Source organism: Amphiura filiformis, chromosome 15 (assembly GCF_039555335.1).
Source record: "Amphiura filiformis chromosome 15, Afil_fr2py, whole genome shotgun sequence".
NCBI classification, from domain to species: domain Eukaryota; kingdom Metazoa; phylum Echinodermata; class Ophiuroidea; order Amphilepidida; family Amphiuridae; genus Amphiura; species Amphiura filiformis.
Window position 1 is genome coordinate 24,013,656 of NC_092642.1, and position 19,505 is coordinate 24,033,160.

The 19,505-nt window shown below is 35.2% G+C and overlaps 1 protein-coding gene across 1 annotated transcript in view; it reads right to left on the minus strand.

Annotated features, from left to right (window-relative positions):
• The window catches only part of LOC140171417 (annexin-B12-like), a 46,467-nt gene extending 30,358 nt beyond the window's left edge, over positions 1–16,109 (minus strand). Inside the window, exons 1-7 of the mRNA XM_072194675.1 lie at positions 16,026–16,109; positions 11,790–11,938; positions 8,877–8,973; positions 8,255–8,275; positions 6,588–6,617; positions 4,244–4,270; positions 572–601 (exon numbers count right to left, since the gene is read on the minus strand). Of these exons, the coding sequence (XP_072050776.1) occupies positions 572–601; positions 4,244–4,270; positions 6,588–6,617; positions 8,255–8,275; positions 8,877–8,973; positions 11,790–11,915 (331 nt within the window). The 5' untranslated portion in view covers positions 11,916–11,938; positions 16,026–16,109. The remainder of the gene's footprint in view (positions 1–571; positions 602–4,243; positions 4,271–6,587; positions 6,618–8,254; positions 8,276–8,876; positions 8,974–11,789; positions 11,939–16,025) is intronic.
• Positions 16,110–19,505: the final 3,396 nt, after the last annotated feature.

Here is a 19,505-nt window from a genome sequence, read left to right on the forward strand (position 1 = left end):
TTGTCAGCATTGTCACCATCATCAATTCTTAATTGTTTTACTTATTATCATTATCATCATCATTATTATTATTACACATTACACAATATACCTGTAAAGTGTGCTGAGGCTTGTGGATCAACGTCTAGGCGTTGTGCCTGTGCGTAGCGCACTATAAATCACTTCGCTTTTTTTTAATTTTTTTATTATTATTATTACACAATATTTTTATCCTCATCATCATTATTGTATTATTATTATCATTATTATTATTATTTAATATTTTATAAGGCGCTGGACGGAGCATGTACAGAGCCTTCAAAAAGCATAAAAAACAAAGCAATAAACACAAGGAACAATATTAATACAGTTGCAGAAATATTAACTTTTACCCAAATTTATCTAATTTTGTACACTGGTCTCTAACATATGCCAAATTAAAAACACAGAGTAAAATATTGTGTCTGGAATGCAAGTGAGAAATTGCTAAATTTCCTGAAAATCGAATTGGTCCTCAGCATTCAACCTGGGTATTCAATTACAAAATGAACATCTAAAAGAAAACAAATTTAAACAATGAAATATCACTTACGTGGAGGGTAGCCACCAGGCGCACCAGCAGCTATATGGGTAAACAAAAGATAGAGAAATTGATGAAGAAATTTTATATAATGAATGCAGTTAAACAATTATGGCAATGCAATTATTTGCATTTTCAAAGTGTTACTTTGGAATAGAGATGCCAATTATCAATTGGAACCAGTACAAAATCATATTCTGAAATTAAAGCTTCATGTGATGATCAATGGATGTATCTTTTCCAGTAAACTTTTGACGATAGCATATTTTAAGCGTATATCACATAGTTACTGTGTTGACACACACTTGTCTTTGATTGGTTGCTGAGGCGATCTACTGTTGCTGAGTGGAAATGTATGAATGAAGGTCTAAAGCAAAATATTATAGGTTATTCCAGTTGAAATCCATACACCCCTATGAAAGACATGACCTTAACCTCCCATACAGCAAGTGTAGATTTCAAATAGAGTCATCCATTCAAGTAACCCTATTTGAAATTCACACTCCCTGTGTGGATGATTAAGATCATGCCTTACATAGGGGGTGTATGGATTTTATATGGAACAGCCCACATTTGCAACCGTAGACATGATAAGCACATGTTGAACCATTTACAGATCCAATACATGTCTGCTTCACTTGCTATAACATAGGGTAAAAGGGCCCTATTAAGTGTTGGCTAAGAATCTTTAATGGAAAGGCATCTTGACTAGCTATAATAAAGTGCTGCAAGTAAAACGTGTTGAATATAAACAGGCTGGCTATTATAGTAGTATCACCATGATGCGAAGATGTTACCATGGTTTCTGCATTATTACACACAACGCTGGCTTTAAGGTTTCATTAATCTATGAACCATAGCAATCTTAAGACAATTATAATAATCTAGTGACACTATTCCTAAGGGAATGAAACATGAAAAATAATGTTGTGGCAAGGCCAAAATTATAATGTGCTGCCAGATATACATGTATCTTTGATCCATGGGTTTCTATGGTGTTTTGCTGACAAGTAAACTGTGATGGCAAGCCTTATAATGATTTGTCACATTATTTTTGGGTTGGATGGTGAATAACTTCAAATATGTGACCCATCACATCAACCATTTGGCTTCAAAAATGAAAATGGAGATTTGAACACTGGGATAAACTGCTGTGTTTTAGCTTTAAAATGACACATTACTTGTTGAAATTAGATACAGTAAAAATGTTTTATGAGGCAAAATAAGCTCAAATGTCTTTTATTTTCTTCATATTTTCTCATCTTTTTTCATTGTTATCCGCCAATGGAGCCAGTGGTTGATTTTAATGTGATGTGTCACATATACACTTCATACAAAATTCAATTTCTAGCAACAAATCCCCTTGTCTGGCCTTTCCTATACTAGTTTCACAAAATTTGCACAGAAAAAAAAAGCTGATATGTTATTTTTAGCTATTATGTTATAATGTTGCTGTTTTTCTTTTGTTCTACACCTAAAAACAGAAGGCATGATGCATATGCATACTACTACTAGTGTAGAATGTAATAAAATATAATTTAAATAAGCTATAGTAAGAGCAGAGCAGCTAAGCTTCAATACATGTACATGCAATATTCAATGTTATGCATTTTACTAATTCATTAAACGGGAAGCGTACAAGACTTGATGGAAAACTGCATGGGTTATGCACATTGGATTATTCTAGTTGAAATCATCCACCCCTATGGTAGGCATGTTCATAAAATTTTTAAATTTAATAAATTCATCTAAAATTGCTTTCATTAAAAAGAGAATCATTTAACTTAAAAAATGAGGGGTCAATCATGTATGTAGGCCTATAATTGGCAATGTTATGAGGAAAAGTATGCTCGCCTGAATGTCCCAAAATGGGCCAAATTGTGTGTCCCAGCATTATCAATGGCTTCCTATGTCATAACATGTGTGTATGTATTTTATGGCTAAATTTTTGAGCACGAAGGGCCATTTTACAAAACGTTCATAAACGTTTCATGAAATGTGGCTTTCATTACTTGATAGTATCAAATATTATTCAAATGCAGATTTTCTAAAATTCATGCTACATTGGAGTTTTGAGGGTTAAAATCCAAATTTTCTTCATTTTCCTATTGGATTACACAGTTAAGACAGGATCTTGGTGCACAAGTAAGCTTAATGAAGCCCGCCCTCACATGTTCAAAATGTGATCATGTCTACCTATGGAAGACATTACCTAATATCCTACAAGGGGTGCAGATTGCAAATGGAGTCATCGATTCAGGTAACCCTACTTGAAATTCACACTCCATATGTGTGGGAGATGCTTTCCATTTAAGGAGCATATGAATTTCAACCGGAACAGCCAAATTCTATTTTTAAACATTTGTCTACTGTTCAAAGTGAACAACCTTTTGATTGACCCAGCTTATTCCATTTTTTTTCTTTCATTTAAAAAAGAAAGTATACATGAAATTCCTTCTACTTTATATACTGTCTGACCTTTGCTAGTTTTACATAGGCAGGTAGTATTGGGTGACATTCACTGTGACATATTGAGTTTATTAACCCATGCATGTACACAATACATTGTGCATTGATTCATGATTCATCAGTACCAAATTCATTTTACTTAATATTGTAACATTGCTGAAAACAAAATTAGATTTTTTTCTTTTGCCAAAATGTTAGTGTTGACTATCATATTATGACACCTTTTAATTTTGAGCTGACTAATAAGACTATATTAAAGAATAATTGGTAGGCCTATTTCATCCCAGCGCCTAAATCTTGAATCAAGTGTATCAGTCAGGTGATCATTATGTGGATTATGTGCTCGATCGGCTCAATGCGGATACATGGACATCTATGATCTAGTAGATTTATACGCACAAGACATAAGCATTATGTAAGTTCAAGTAATATTTGATGAAATGAATTTACTCTCAGGATCTTTTGTTACAAATAGAGCACCTTTATTGTTTTTGTCAGGGTATTTTAGTTCATGAATACTATATTAGATTTGCCTGAAATTCAGAATTTTGAAGAAGAAAAAATGGAGTGGGCATTCTCCTCTGCAAATGTTGCAATAATTGCTCTAAGACAAATCATATAAAGTGCCACACACATCCAGATACATATGGCATAATAAAATCTAAATTATTTTAGATCTACATGCCACCATTTTTAATTTTAACATTCCTTGACTTCATAGCAAGTTTCCTATTTCCCCATAAATATACTAGATATCATGCCATTTAAAGGAACTTGTTGATTGAAAAAAATATAATGTCAAGGCTAAGCTAAACAATAACAGCAGTTATCTATTTAGGTAACACATTATTGTCATTATTGTGAACACATAATATTTTCCTCCACGTACGATTGACTATTATCATGTTTACCTAATGAGCTTTTCCAGTTGAAACCCATACGGAAGACATGACCTTAATCTTCCACACAGGGAAGGGAATGCAAATGGGGTTACCTGAATGGGTGACTCCATTTAAAATCTACACTCCCTGTGTTAGTGATTAAGGTCATGTCTTCCATAGGGTGGGGGTGAATGGAGTTCAACTAGAATAACCAGATTTCACATGCAAACCAATGGGACAAATTAAATTTTAGTACAAAAAGAACAAAGCGGTATTTCAAATTTAAAATAAAAAATATTAACAAAAATATTTAAAATAAACATGCATGACTTACGAGGATAGGCACCAGGCATACCAATAGCTAAATATATACAAAGACAGAAAGAAAATTATAGAAAGCATACAATAATGCAGTGCAGCATACAAATTATTGGATATCAATAGCAGTAATTTGCCAAGACAAGCAAGACAATTTTGCCAATCAACTACATTTGTAAGAACACCAAATTCGACCTAATTAGCACGCTTTATGGAAGGGACACTTATTAAATCAAAATGCAATGATTGACATATAAACATAATATTAAACATGTAACTAAAATTGTATCGAAAGTCTTCAACATCATAATCCAAAGCCAAAATAATTAGCTGGTAATTTTATTCAGACATTTGACCGAATTTAGTTGTACAGTTATATTGTACAGGTACAGTGCTCTTATTAAGATATTCAACAATTCCATAGAGGGCGTATTATGAATGGGATAAAGAAGGCGGCGAGTGGCATGATGGTCGGAGAGAGCTGGCAAAACTGCTCGGCCTATTTGTTTGTGATATTTCAAGCGTTTTAAAATTTCAAAATAATCCCATTCAATTACACGGTTGACGATGGAAATTTACTGAATTTAGAGTATGAACGGCGCCCACCACCTGAGATAAAGGTGGTTGATAGGTCGAATTTGATAAGTTGAAAGGTGAATAAGTTGCATTAAAATTATAAAGCATAAAGCAACAAAAGAAACCTTTCTTCTACAGGCAGATATATCTTCAATAGGGTCGATCACTAGGGTGTTTTGTTTTAGCAAAATTAATGTCTGAAGTAATCACTAAAATCTGTTGATAAATTGCATTTATTTGCGATTTTTTCCCTATTTCACACACATTTCATTCAGTCAAAATAAATCTAATTCTTGCACACAACAGCTGATTTTGCATGCGTACAGCAATTTCCATCAAACTCAGTCCATTTTTGGCTAAAACACTGCTGATTTTACATGCATATAGCAAATGAAAAAAAAATATAAAACATTCTTAAAAACAGAAAATCTGGGTCAGTCGGGCCTGTAGAACAGGGGTATGTTTTTTGTCGCCTAAAGGATTAGGACCAGCCAAGCCATCATTAACGTTTTTTTTTTTTTTTTAGGGCCTTTCATGATCCACAGCATCATCCCCCACTTTTCTATAAAAAAAATTGAGAAAGGTCTGGCTACATAATGTTTATGTACAACAAATATCTTGCTGATTATTTCGTTTAGCAAAAATATTGTGAAATTTGAATTACGTTCTGGTACACCAGAACGAAATTGTCTATGGAGCAGCGTAATACACATAATCATGCATAACTCGCAAACGCAAAATTGGAATCAACTGAAAGTTTGGGAATAAGCTTTTTTCGTGGATATCTTCTGAAAAATGTCATAAATTGAGGATGCTAGGATCACAAAATACTCCTTTAATAGAGGTTATTCCTCCTTCTGCCATTTTGTGCATACAAATTGATTTGCATGTATGTATGCATGCGTTGGACACTACACGCATTGCCCAACTATTATCATGTATTGGTACCATGTTTTGATGTTTGCACGTGAAGGATCGAATGCTGGAGGCACCCAAATAACCATGTTTACCAACAAGATGGCCGACATGCGGGGTCACATGAATTCATAACCTCTATTGATTATTTAAAATATTAGCATTCCTTTATATTGCACCTACCTGTCATTATGCTATTATTTAAGGGGGTACTACACCCCTGGCCAATTTTGTGCCTATTTTTGCATTTTTCTCAAAAATTATAGCGCATTGGTGACAAGTAAGATATTATAGGGGCAATGACTACAACTACTGCACTGGAAAATTTTTTATTATTTAATAGGCACAAAATTGGGCAGGGGTGTAGTACCCCCTTAATGCTTTTACTAATATATTTCCGGGCTCAAAGTGCAAACTAAATGAAACTATGACGAATTCTACTGATAAGGCCAAAATGATGCAATATCAAGATTTTTTTTCAAAGCCCCTGAGAGGTTGTGAACATTTTATCAATAATACATTGTATATTTCTATTCCTTATCCAGAACAGCCTGTGCCTGCAAATGAGCTAGAATTAATAACTGTAAGTGTTTCTCATTGACCAAATTGTCCATGGCAAGCTGTAGATACTACAGAATACTTTGGGATCTTTAAAAAAAACTCATCTATGATTCAAATAAATTTTGAGCTGAAAGGGCAAACAGACCTTCTATTTATTTATTTTTTTGGCCTGTAAGCTTGAGACAAACTATTTCGTTACTTTGGCTTATTCAGTGCATACCAAACATAATGATATAGAAACAAACTTTTTTGTTACTTTGGCTTAATCAGTATATAGCAAACATAATGATAGAGAAAGAATAACTTACGAGGAGGGTAACCACCGGGTGCGCCAGCAGCTGTGAAAGTGAAAGTAATAAATAAAACTTACAATACTAGACAGATATAAAATGAATACATAAAATTGGAATTCCAGACAGATATAAAATTATAAATGAATACATAAAACTGGAAATTCTAGACAGATGTATAGATGCATACATAAAATTTGCAATAGACCCTTCCCTTCTTCCCATCATATACTATTCCTGGGTGCATGATCCAGTGTTTTCTTTAAGCATTTTGCTGAAGGGGTATATTCCATTTTTTTACCCTTTCAATTGTGAATTTGCATATGTTTAATTAGTGAGTTTTTTAGTGGGTTCGCCGTCAGACAAGTTTAGACCCCCCCTTGCATATGTTTTCAAGATTTGTACATGCTGTACTTTTCACTTTGCATTTGAAGGGGTGCAGAGAGTGTGTGAACGCGTAAATACAAGTGATTTGTGCGTTAAAGTAAACCCTGGTATGATCATAGATTGTGTGCAGTATTTTGTATTAATATGGGCACAGTGATTCCATAATGTGGATTATCGTAGAGTGATGTAGAACTTCTGTGTACAAGATTAGTATTTACATATTTGAAACGGATGCTGGAAGTATATCACTGCATGTCCTGTCATTAGTTTTGCACCTTCAGATCTGTAAACTATATGAAAAGTTAGGTTTATAAGTACAGGACACTTTTTTCTTGATGACCCCATGTCAATAACTTAGCCTACACTGGTTATCCAGGCTTGTGCATTTTTATTGTATGAGCTTGGAACGGTCCATGGATTTCCCATGGATTAGCATGTGTCCCTCACGGATCAACCTGGGTAAACAAATAACGCCTAGAAAGGTTGTTTATTGCCCCAAAAAAGGTATTAGTCATAGTGCATTTATTATTTGTGATACATTTTTCCAATGAAAGCACCAGCCAAAATGTCCGTATTCTATCAATGTAATAAACAGAACTCTACAGCTCAGGGAGAGGATGTGTGTTGTGACACTCAAAAGGTGGAATACAGAGGAAGTACCCCCTGGAATAGTGCATGATGGGAAGTATGGAAAAAGGTCTATTCCAGACAGATAATACTGATTTATGAATACATGGAACAACCACATGCATATACATGTAGCTATAGACAGCAAATTCTGAGTGTTGAGCAGTGTTGTCAATATCATATTATAATACACAATGTACAAAAGAACTGAGTGTTAACTGTTATCACTGAGCATACAGGCTGTATCAAAATTGGTGTTCTTCATCTGTGTTCTCTGTCTGTTTTGGTGTTTTGGAAATGACTGTCCGACTATATCTTCCAAACATATACCATTGGATTAACTTAAAATGACCAGAATTTTAAATCTAAATATAAATATAAATAATGTGTAAGGTATCAAGTCTAGTAATTTCTAAGTGGACCCAGAGGTGGTTTTGGAAGAGGCAGACACCAAAAAGCGGATGAAAAACAATTATTTGACACAGTCTGTAGCAAGTCTAGGTCTTGAAATCCCTGTGAGCAACATGGATTCATGCCTTAAATCACTTAACAAAGTAGTGGAGTAACAAACTGCCAGTTATTATACTGCCAGTTACTGCTTTCACATGTTGACAAGCAACGCAATCAAAAGAAAAAAAGAAAAAAACAACACTTAGAATATTTTTACTTACGAGGATAGCCTCCGACGGAAGCTGGAAAAACAAAGGATACGATCTCATGGTTAATTCATCATTGATATTTATATTATAACTTGTGCCTTCATGTGATCCAATCCGTCAAATTCTAACAATTCTATAAGTTGAGCCATTCTTATCATTATAGCCATAGAATTTTATGTTTTTGAAAATTTATTTAGTTTTTTTCTTTTTTGACCACATCGTTTTAACATGTATCTCAATTTCATCAAGTTGCTGATATCAGACAGGACATATCATGTTACATTTCAAAAGTTTCAGCCAAATATTAACCATACATGCTAGGCAGTTTGGTAGCACCATACAGCACTGGAACCTGTATGTGTAGGTTAGGGTGTAGCTTTGTGCCAACTAGCCCAACTTGATATCAAATCAATTGGGAAACTGTAAAACATGAAATGGTTGTGTGTGTAGGACAAATTTCATAAATTTCACAAGAATCATGAATTCACATAATGTTCATGCTCGCATAGTTTCCCAATAGGCTTAAAAAAACATTATTCCATGACTTTTATTTTAGATATTGGTTTCATATCAATTCTTAATATTGTATAATATTTCATGCTAATATATAACAATGTCAGCCTTGTAACATTACCTCCAGGTGGTGCATAAGGCTGACCTCCTGGTGCTGGTGGATAGCCTCCGCCTCCAGCATTGAAGCCTGGTTGTGGTGGATATCCTCCTGCTTGTGGCTGTAAGCAAATAAACAGGATATGGTGAATGAATGGTGCAAATACATCACTTAGCAGGATATGGCACAAAGAAATCAAGCTTAACTCTCTCCACGCGGGTGTCGACTGCAGACGACAAATTAAAGAAAAATTCAAAATTTCAAAAATTTCGGAATTGTAATTTGTCATTACCATATTTGGAATCAGCATGAAAAATGCATAAAAATGAGTACAAATAAGCCTAGTATTGGTTCAGTGGTACTTAAGATAGCTCTTGATATTTTGAGAAAATATCTCAAAACTTGGACTTCTTATGTTGAAGCCTATGGTCAGCATGCAGAGCATTAATGGCTGATATTGAGATAAGGGCATTATGCATTTGAATCACATGTGTCAAGAAATTTCATGTCCATATGGCTTTCAAGATATGGATATGGAAAATCAGAAACCTTGTTTGTTTTTCTGCACTTCTTTTAACAAACTTGGTATCAAAATTTACATTCCACCCTTTCTTGATTGATTTGTTTGGGCAGTCTGTATTTAACATGTAACAACAGGGACTGCCTTTTGAGGAGAGCGAGAGCAATCGAGTGATTTCTAGCTCTCCTTAGTTTACCATTCTCACCTTACATTACTATTGCAAATGCTCTAAACAGCTCTCCTTGAAGGCTCCAGAAGAGCAATAATTAATGCTCTCCTGCAAATTCCAAAAGACAGTCCCTGCTTGTATCCAACTGACAAATTTTGGTTGGAACATTTTTTGTTTGCTGAACTTTGCTCAAGTTTTTGGTACTTTTTAGTTTTGTTTTTGTTTGTTTCTTCTTTTTTTTTTGTTGTTTAGTCTGACAAAGTTGTGATAAGTCATATTAGTAATTAAACAAAGTCATTTTTGAACCACAAGTCTTGCCTGCTTCTCTGACTACCTTGGGCAATCCAAGTTTTATTGACCAGTACTGAAAAGAGCAAAGTGTCCATTATAGGGCTATCGTAATTTAATAGTTCATCTCAAAGCCCTTCCCAAGTTATAAACCTAATGCAGAATGCAGGGGTTTTTTTTCCAAGTTTTTTCTTACTTATTTTTTTTTGTCTGTGGACGAGCTTTTTGACAAAAAAAAGACAACCTTTTCATCTCTTAAGGTTGGTCTGAACCCTGGAATTATGGAAACTTTCGGGCCTCATAGCTGCTAAATTGTTGGTGTAATGTATATAAAAGTATACATATTTAGAATGGCAAAGACTTGATCAATTCATTTTCCATAATTCCAGGGTTCAGACCAACCTTCACTGTTGACAAGATAAAGAATTTACCGTATTTATTCCAATAAGCGCCCAGGGCGCTTAACAAAGTCATTTTTGGTGGGCGCTTATTTTTTACCTGGTTTACCTAATTTTTTGTAAGTCGAGTTGATTCGAGACAAAATTATGTATGTTATAAAAGGGTCCTGAGACGTTCTAGGTTTTCTGATGTAGAAAATGTATTGCAAGTTTACACAGGACTTGTAGTCCTCCAGCTATTTAACCCTATCGGCTATCTGTCACTTCAACATTGATGGTACCCTTTACCAAATTGGAAATTTCCTGGGTGGGCGCTTATTGGGGCACGGGCGCTTATTGGAACGAATACGGTAATTGAGATTTATGATTTAGGCTATTTTGACGTCTGGCGATATCAGACGTGAGATTTTTGTGAGGTGGATTTGGGAAAAAAGTAAAACAGCGGGAAAAAAACCAGGCAATTTTAGATCATTTTACTACCGCGAGCAGGGCTTTGAGACGAACTATTAAAATTAAGATGGCCTAATTTATAGAAAATCTTACTTGCCCTCATTCAAGCACTGATAAACCATGACAACTTTGAAATGACTGTTGAAATATATATAAAGGATGAATAAATCTAACCATGTTTCATTTCAATAGGATACCATTACACGCGACTCATTTCCTTCCTAATTGGGTTATTCCAGTTGAAATCCATACACCCCTATGGAAGACATGACCTTAATCTCATTAACAAGGGGTATAGATTTCAAATGGAGTCATCCATCCAGGTAACCCCACTTGAAATTCACACTCGTGTGGTAGATTAAGGTTGTGTCTTATCTATAAGGGGTCTATAGAATTTAAATGTAATAGGCCATTTTTAAGAATGTTCACATAAATTATGCAAATTACCCCCTGCATTGTAGACACTCTGATTTGTATACTTTCAACCGAAAATCTAATCAGGTGTAAGACAAATGGATATCCTTTATACACCCAGTTCCGTTATATTACTGATTTTTTCTAACTTGCAAACAAGCAACAGAGACAATGTCCTATCAATCAATGTTAAGCTTAAGGAAACGTTGATTGTCCAATGTCTCAAAAATTGAAAATGCCGACACTAATATCCATTAGCATGATTAGTGGCGTACGGTTAGTGCTGTAATCGATAAGCTTTCTGGGTATCGATATGTCGGGAGGCAAACATCCCACATGTCGATACTATTATCGATACTCACGCAGTTTGAAACACACGGATTTGAGTTTACCAATTTTATTATCAGTAAGTTCCAGAAACAAGTTAACAACAAGTGTATTGAAGCCTAACAGCTAAAACTACATGGATCATGCATCAAACAAACGAAAGTGGTATTGCAAATCCGCAATTTTACATGACTTTGGCAATGTGTGCCATGTCGTTTGTGTATCGATACTGACATTGAGTGTTTCGACATGTCGGAAGTCTATGTATTTTCCGACTATCGATACTTACGACAATCGATTACAGCACTACGTACGGTCACATATTTTATGATTTCTCCTATCTTTAGTCTGTTGTCTATGTTAGTACTTACAGCAGGAGGGTAACCTCCTGGTGCTGGAGGGTAACCACCAGGTTGTCCACCTGGTGGAGGGTAGCCCCCTGGTGCAGGGGGATAACCACCGGCCGGAGGGTAGCCGCCTGGAGGTGGATAACTCATTATGATTGGTTAGCTTGGTATATCTGTATGCAAAGAAAGAAAACAAAACTTGAGTGTCAATAATTTATTGAATTTATTTTGCATGATAAACAATGCAACGCCCTTTTCCATCACTGTTTGGGACACCGTCATTGGCGTTACTGCACTACCACTTGATGAAATTGTGTTATCTTCCGCGAAAATAGTGACCAAGAAATCAATGGGTCAGTCAATTTCACTGCAAAATTGCAGTTTTATATAGTAGAAGATGTGAACATTTGTAGCTTTTTGTAACAGAGTCTCTACGACTTTTAATTTTTCACAGGCCTCCAAATATTTCGGGTCAGCTCATTCGTGGTGTACGGTTCCCACAGCCATGATGGTAGAGATTTCAGGTTTGTCTGGCCAACAGCCAAATCTTTAACCTTGTTTTGGCATTATTGGATTGTAAGTTTAAATCTTAGATATTCAAGGGTTGCAAACCAGAAAAGCCTTAAGGATCAGGTAGCGATGTTCGCACATTATTTTTGTGGGATCTGAGAGCACATCAGATGTCTGATGTGCTCTTATATCCCACAAAATAAAAATACTGTGCAAACGTTGACTATCCGATCCCTTAACTCACATTATGGGGATTATGAGATTTTAGTATGATCCTTCCCTTACAACTCATATATTAATTTGTAGAACCATAAAGTCTTACCTGAAGCACACACCTATGGAAACTATAGCACTAATTCCATTATGGCTGCATCTCATAGTTAGAACCACAAAGCCTTATCTCATGAGTGAAGGCAATGGCGCAGCCTGGGTCATCATATGGGGGGACACCGACCATGATTGGGGGGCACCGGGTCTGATTGGGTGGGGCACAAGCCATTTTTTGACCATTTTCCTATGGGATTTTCTAAATTTTGCAATCGATGAGGGGGGGGCACGTGCCCCCCGGTGCCCCTATGACGCTACGCCACTGAGTGAGGGCTTGCGCTAACTGGCTATAGGACAGCAATACAGCATCATTGTTACCTGCTAGAGGGTGCCAACTCATGAGTTACTGCTTTCAAAGATTTTTTGAACTCCCATTACTCAAAATGCCATGTTATGAGTATGAGTTATGTTTTTCAACCCTCAAATGACAATGAGAATGGTACAGTTTCTCAGTTCCATGAGCTGTATGTTTTTTGGATGCAACAGAGACAGGGCAAGGATATTTTAAATGCAAAGTGAAAGTGATAGAGTGATTTTAAAATGAGGAACATTCTGTAAGTCAGCCAGTCACATGAATCACTACATTTATTTATTTTACTTACCCCCCTGATAAATTTTGTGACTAATTTTGCATTTTCCTCAAAAAATAACTACACTGGTAACAAATGTTATGTATAGGGGCAAGGAATCCAATTACTTCGCATTTCAGTGATTCAAGACAAGTGGTTCATTATATGACTGTATGTTAAGAAAATAGAAATGAGGTACATTCTAGCGGTACCTCTTTTCTTATCATAAATAACATACCGCTTGTCTTGAACCACTGAAATTCCAATGTAGTAACTGGATTCCTTGCCCCTATAATATTTCTTTTGTTACCAGTGACATGTGTTATTTTTTTTGAGAAAAATTCAAAAATAGTCACAAATTTATCAAGGGGTGTAGTACCACCTTAAAGGCCCATTCAGTGATTTGCTCATCCGGACGATCGTAAAAATCATCAAAATTCAGATTTTGGTACCTTTGTAATTGGCATAGATGTGCTAACATAGCCTGCTAGTGGTTCGGTCGAAAGTCGTGTATTTTAGACAAAATAAAGCATTTGCATGATTCTGGACTTTTGATACTGACAGTACAAAAAGTCCGACTCGAGATCGAAAGAAGCTCACTGTCCACGTACCAACACGCGTTGCGTATTGTTTCTACTACTTATTACATCAGTAGCTACTATTTTAAACAAAATACACAATTTTAACTGTTTTTCATATTTGAATTGACCGTTAGTTTGCCTCGGTGACCTTTAATTGCTTATTTTGTTTTCTACTACAAAAATTAAGCGTCTGTTTTAAATCAATTTAGACTCTACTTCCCCGTGTTAGAAACACTGGACTAGGAAGTTTTTCCAGTCGATTGGTGGCGCACTGTACTGAAAATCTCGATTTTCTCGAGTCGATCCGAGTTGAAGTAGAAAACCTTTCTAAAACTTCTGTTTTTTGACTAATTTGTCGATGTATTCAGGAAAAAAGTGGTTTAATGAAATTCTGTAGACTTATTCTTTATTTCTAAGCAACTCTGACAAATTTCCATTTTTTTTAATGTTCCTGTGAAATCACTGAAAGGGCCTTTAAGCCTGAATGAATCAATCAATGAAGTAAAGAATAATTGTGATGTTATTTCATTTACATGATTTGGCCATGCAAGAGGTCCTGTTTGTCTAGTTTCAAAATGAGCCGTTGTGCAGAACCCATGGATGCTTACTGAGTAGGACATGCAAACAATTTATGCTCACAGCTATTTGCGTAAAGAGCAAGTTCCAAACATAATTAATGATGAGCACTGAGCAAGTAACACTTTCATTGGTGATATGGAAAAACATTTTAAGGATCAAGAAAATGGTAGTTTTTAGTGTAATGATTTTATTTTTAATTGTGAAGAAAAATAATTGTACGGCATATGGATAATGTTGCATTATGTATCATCAGGGTTCATTCATATATTTTCATGACTAAACAAATTTGTTTTATGTCCTCAGGCATAAAACAACCATTTTAGTCATGAACATTATTGTTCAAAGTTTAAGTACATGTATGAACCCTCATGATAAGTTACACATATTTGTATTTTCTACACACAATGGCAAACATGTTTTATTGTTAATGTTATAGTTTCATCATGTCAATATGATCTGATGATCACATGATAAATTATAAAGAATACAGACCCTTTATGAGTATGACACAGACATTGTTAGACAATCAAACAAACATGACAGACTGTCAATTCAAAATGGTATAGCATGTATCACTACAATATTTTGCAACACCCGATTTGATGCCATTTTAAAGGTATGAAAGATGAATTCAAATTTGCCATCATTACTACATCATTTTATATATCAAATTAAAGCCCTTGAGTAAAGAAAGCCAAAACTGAAAACCGTTTTGTCATAGCACTGACTTTCCGTAGCAAAGTTACATCTTGTCAAAGATTGACTTTCATCAAAAATATTCAGCCAACATTTATTGCATTGACTGGTCAATTAAAAAACAAAACAGCATATAGTCTCATGATAGTGCAGCTTTTCTATGTGGAACTGCTATCACAATCCCTCTAAAATTCCATCACATAATTAATCATATATTTGGGTCATGTGAAGTACAGACAACATATTTATGTAGGTTTCCTTGACAACCCTTTTCTTTTAAATTTCAATGTAATACGTAATTTTGTGTTTCGGCCCTGGTTTAGGCCAATTTGGCTGACTAGCAAATGTGTTAACTGAGGTTTGCCTCTCATACCTATTTTACAGAGTGAACATGGTAAACAGGAAATGATTGTCATCAAACATCATCACATCGGATTCGCCGAACTACCTGCGTAGCATCATGTGATGCATTTAATACAACCTATTTTTTTTTAAATGTTTATGATAAGGACAAGTGGTTGTTGGCCAGTGCACAGATTTGTAACATTTTTGACGCTTTAGCCTTTGAGTTTGACAAGACTAGAGCCTACAGAAAGCGCTGTGTCTGACGTCTGTCTGTGTCTGTGACAAATGGTTTTCAGTTATATTTGCCTTTCTTAATTTTTAATCTGATACAGTGTATATAAAATGATTTGGTTTCATGACAAATTTGAATTCGCCTAAGTCTTAGAATAGATGAAATAGCCTGAGTGACAAACATCAGAAACATTCATAAAAATTTGTATTGTGTTTACTGTTGGCAGTGTTGAAATTTCAGTACCGGTATGTATGTTGACATGGAAATTACAGATCATTCCAATTACACATGATTGAACATTCACACTGCCGCTGGACTAGTACCTAGACATTTCATGAAATTCCATGTTTCATTGATACATCAAAATAGCTCATACGTGTATTAAACTTCATTTTATTAATGATTTTATGTGTTAATTTACCTGATAAAGCACCACGCCTATTGATAGCAACACGACTTTCAGTTCAGCAACCTGATCGGGAAATGAATGATTGGAGTGACCTTTGACCCGTGTATACCAGGTAAACAGTATAAAAATCCCTTTAAAAGGGCATTTCGTGATCCACAGCCTCATCAGTAGCTATCAGTCATCCCCCCACTTTTCTCAAAAAAAGTTGAGATTTTTATATCACTGGAATACTCTGGCTACATAATGTTTATGTACAAAATATTTCTTGCAGATTAATTCGTTTAGCAAAGATATCGCGAAATTTGAATTTCGTTCTGGTGCACCAGAACGAAATTACAACGTTGTCTATGGACCAAATGACACATAATCATGCATAACTCGCAAACGCAAAATCGGAATCAACTGAAATTTTGGGAATATGCTTTTTTCGTGGATATGTACTGAAAATGTCATAAAAAGAGGATGCTAGGATCACGAAATACTCCTTTAAAAGGAATGGTAGCATACTAAAGGTCAGTAACTTCCCCCAGTAAGCATAGGCTAGGTCTATACTTGCAATTTTATGGCCAAGTAAAAAAATAATAACATTAAAAAATCGAGGGCGACTTTGTTATTTCCCCCAAAGCCCTACCCTTAGCTTGAAGAGAGTGTTTGCAATGTGTTTATTAATGATAACCAAGAACTTCCTGACATGATTTGACTCATTTCATTACAACAAGAAACAAAGTGAGGGAGCAAAGAAGAAAAATAACATATTTGAAAATCTCCAAAAATCAGTGAGGGCGGGGACAATAAATGTTATTTACGGTATTTTACTTGGCCTAATTCACAAATAAATACAATTTTTTCCTGTCCTCTTTTATTATTATTATTTATTAATGTATTAATGAATATATTTCAGATTTTAAAATGGGCAATTTCCACAAGTAGCCAGTTGTCAGTTGTGATGATTTCTTTCTTTTGCACTTTCTTTCTTCCTTTCTCTTATTTCTTTTCTTTCTTTCTTTCTTTCTTTCTTTCTTTCTTTCTTTCTTTCTTTCTTTTTCTTTCTTTCATTCTTTCTTTTTTCTTTCTTTTTTCTTTCTTTCTTTCTTTCTTTTTTCTTTCTTTCTTTCTTTCTTTCTTTCTTTCTTTCTTTCTTTTTCTTACTTTTTTCTTTCTTTCTTTCTTTCTTTTTTTTTTCTTTCTTTCTTTCTTTCTTTCTTTCTTTCTTTCATTCATTCATTCATTCTTTCTTTCTTTCTTTCTTTCTTTCTTTCTAATTCATTCTTTCTTTCTTTCTTTCTTTCTTTCTTTCTTTCTTTCTTTCTTTCTTTCTTTCTTTCTTTCTTTCTTTCTTTCTTTCTTTAATGCATCTATACTCCCCATTCAAGAAAAATACAGCACTAATTTTTTGGGATTAAAAAATATAAATTTATGCCAAGTGAAACATAGCTCAATCCTAATTACCGGTATTCATTTAGTCCTAATTGGAGATAAGGCGACGAAAAAAAGAAACCCTGTTCTTTTTTCCCAATTTGTTCAAAATCTGGGTCGGTCGGGCCCGTAGAACAGGGTTTTCTTTTTTCGTCGCCTAAAAGAAATAGTTCACTATTTTACTAATTTCTCAGGAAAAAAAGCCAAAAACATTAATTTTTGGCATTTTCTAACAATCGAGTCACAAAAATCACAGACTTCGAACAAGTCTAACTTGTCTAAGTATTCAAAATCTTGAGCATATGCCGAATTTTTGCTCTAATTATTCACTTTTTGTGTGTTACTTTAATTAAATGGTTGGTTATAAGAATGAAACACGTCTTTTCCTAAAAATAGAATGCATAAACTGATAAATTAGTCTTAGTACAAGTCTTTGGGCTTGATTGTCACAGCCCGGGGGGGGGGGGCCCTTCAATATGAAATGGATATAGGTGTAGGGCTGGCACTTTCGCACTAAGGGGCATTCGGTGAGAGCAAAATCTAAAAAATATGGGGTCATTGGGCCTATGGGTGAGAGCATGATTTTTGACATTCGGTGAGAGCAAAATGTAAAAAATATGGGGTCATTGGATAAGAACATGACCTTTTTTAAATGGAATCTTTGGGTGAGAGCCGAAACAGCGCCACAAAACCCTCGAAAATCGAATTTCTAGTTCTAAATGGCTTCAAATTTCTTTGTTTTTTCAAAATAAGTAACAAAATCAGTGATAAATGAAAGTTACTGTCCAATTTGAACTTGTAAGGGTCTTTGTGTGACAGATCAATTGGAAAAATAGGGGGTCTTTGGGTGACAGAACATGTGTTCGTAAAAAATTATGGGGTCTTTGGGTGACAGCGACGCTGAAAAGGAGGTCTTAACAGCCCTACGCGTCACATCCAAAGTGGGAGTACCTCCCCCCCGGGTCACAGCATACGAAAAACAATCTAAAAATGCATGTTTTGGTCCTTATTTCCAAAAATTGACAAAATATTAAAATTTGACATTTATGATTTAGCTATGTTTCATTTGGCAAAATATTTTTGAATTCCAAAAATTTAGTGCTATATTTTTCAGGAATACTCACGAATAGGGAGTACTACATGTACCACCTAGTTTCTACCCAGATACACCCGAGCACACACATATTTCCAGGCGAGTCTAGCCTACACGGTCTGTGTTATACTATGGCCTACACGGTTGAGTGCATAGCATCATAAGAACTGTGTGAGATCTAGTGGAAAATAGGATTTTGTGATTGGTTTTTGTCAAAACCTAAAGTGTTCCCTTCATCCAATCAGAATTTTTAATATCAAACGAAAGCTAACATTTCCCCCTAAAAACACTTTTACCATTAGTTAACAGATAACGCAATTCAATATTATAGCAAGGTGAATGTTGTAAATCTAGCTAAATCTGTTGAAAACTACCTAGGCCTATCCAAGCCCATTTTTTTGACTAAAATGTACATTGTAAAAGTCAAAACCTGAAGTGTTCCTTGCAATATTTTTTTCAAATTTTATGTCATTAAACAAAAGAGCACGCTTATATATTATTGTCCATATACTAGTACTAGCATCATTTTAATGAGCAATGGCCAATATAATAACTATTTTCGCCTGTTTTGTTCATCATCATCAGTCGGCTGCGGAGCAGGCGACTACAAGCTTTCTCCAACTATTGCGATCTTGGGCAAGCGAAACAATTTTGTTTGGCTGCAGCATCCCTTCAGTATCTCCCAGGAGCCAGGAGGTGCTGTACGTACTGTAAGTACAGTGTGCGTGGCCGTCCCGGTTTCCTCTTCCCATGTGGTGGAATATAAAGGGCATATTCTTTCACAGGCTCGTTGTCTTCAAGACGCAGTAAATGGCCGAGAAATTTGAGTTGATGAATCTTGACTCTGGCAACCAGTAGTGGAGTAGACCCTCCCTCGGGTCCATGGAGAACGACTGGTAATGTAGATTACATAGCATTAAAAATCAACCCAATACATGGACCCTCCCAGTCTGTAAGCAATTTGACTTCCAGTTCCCACAAAA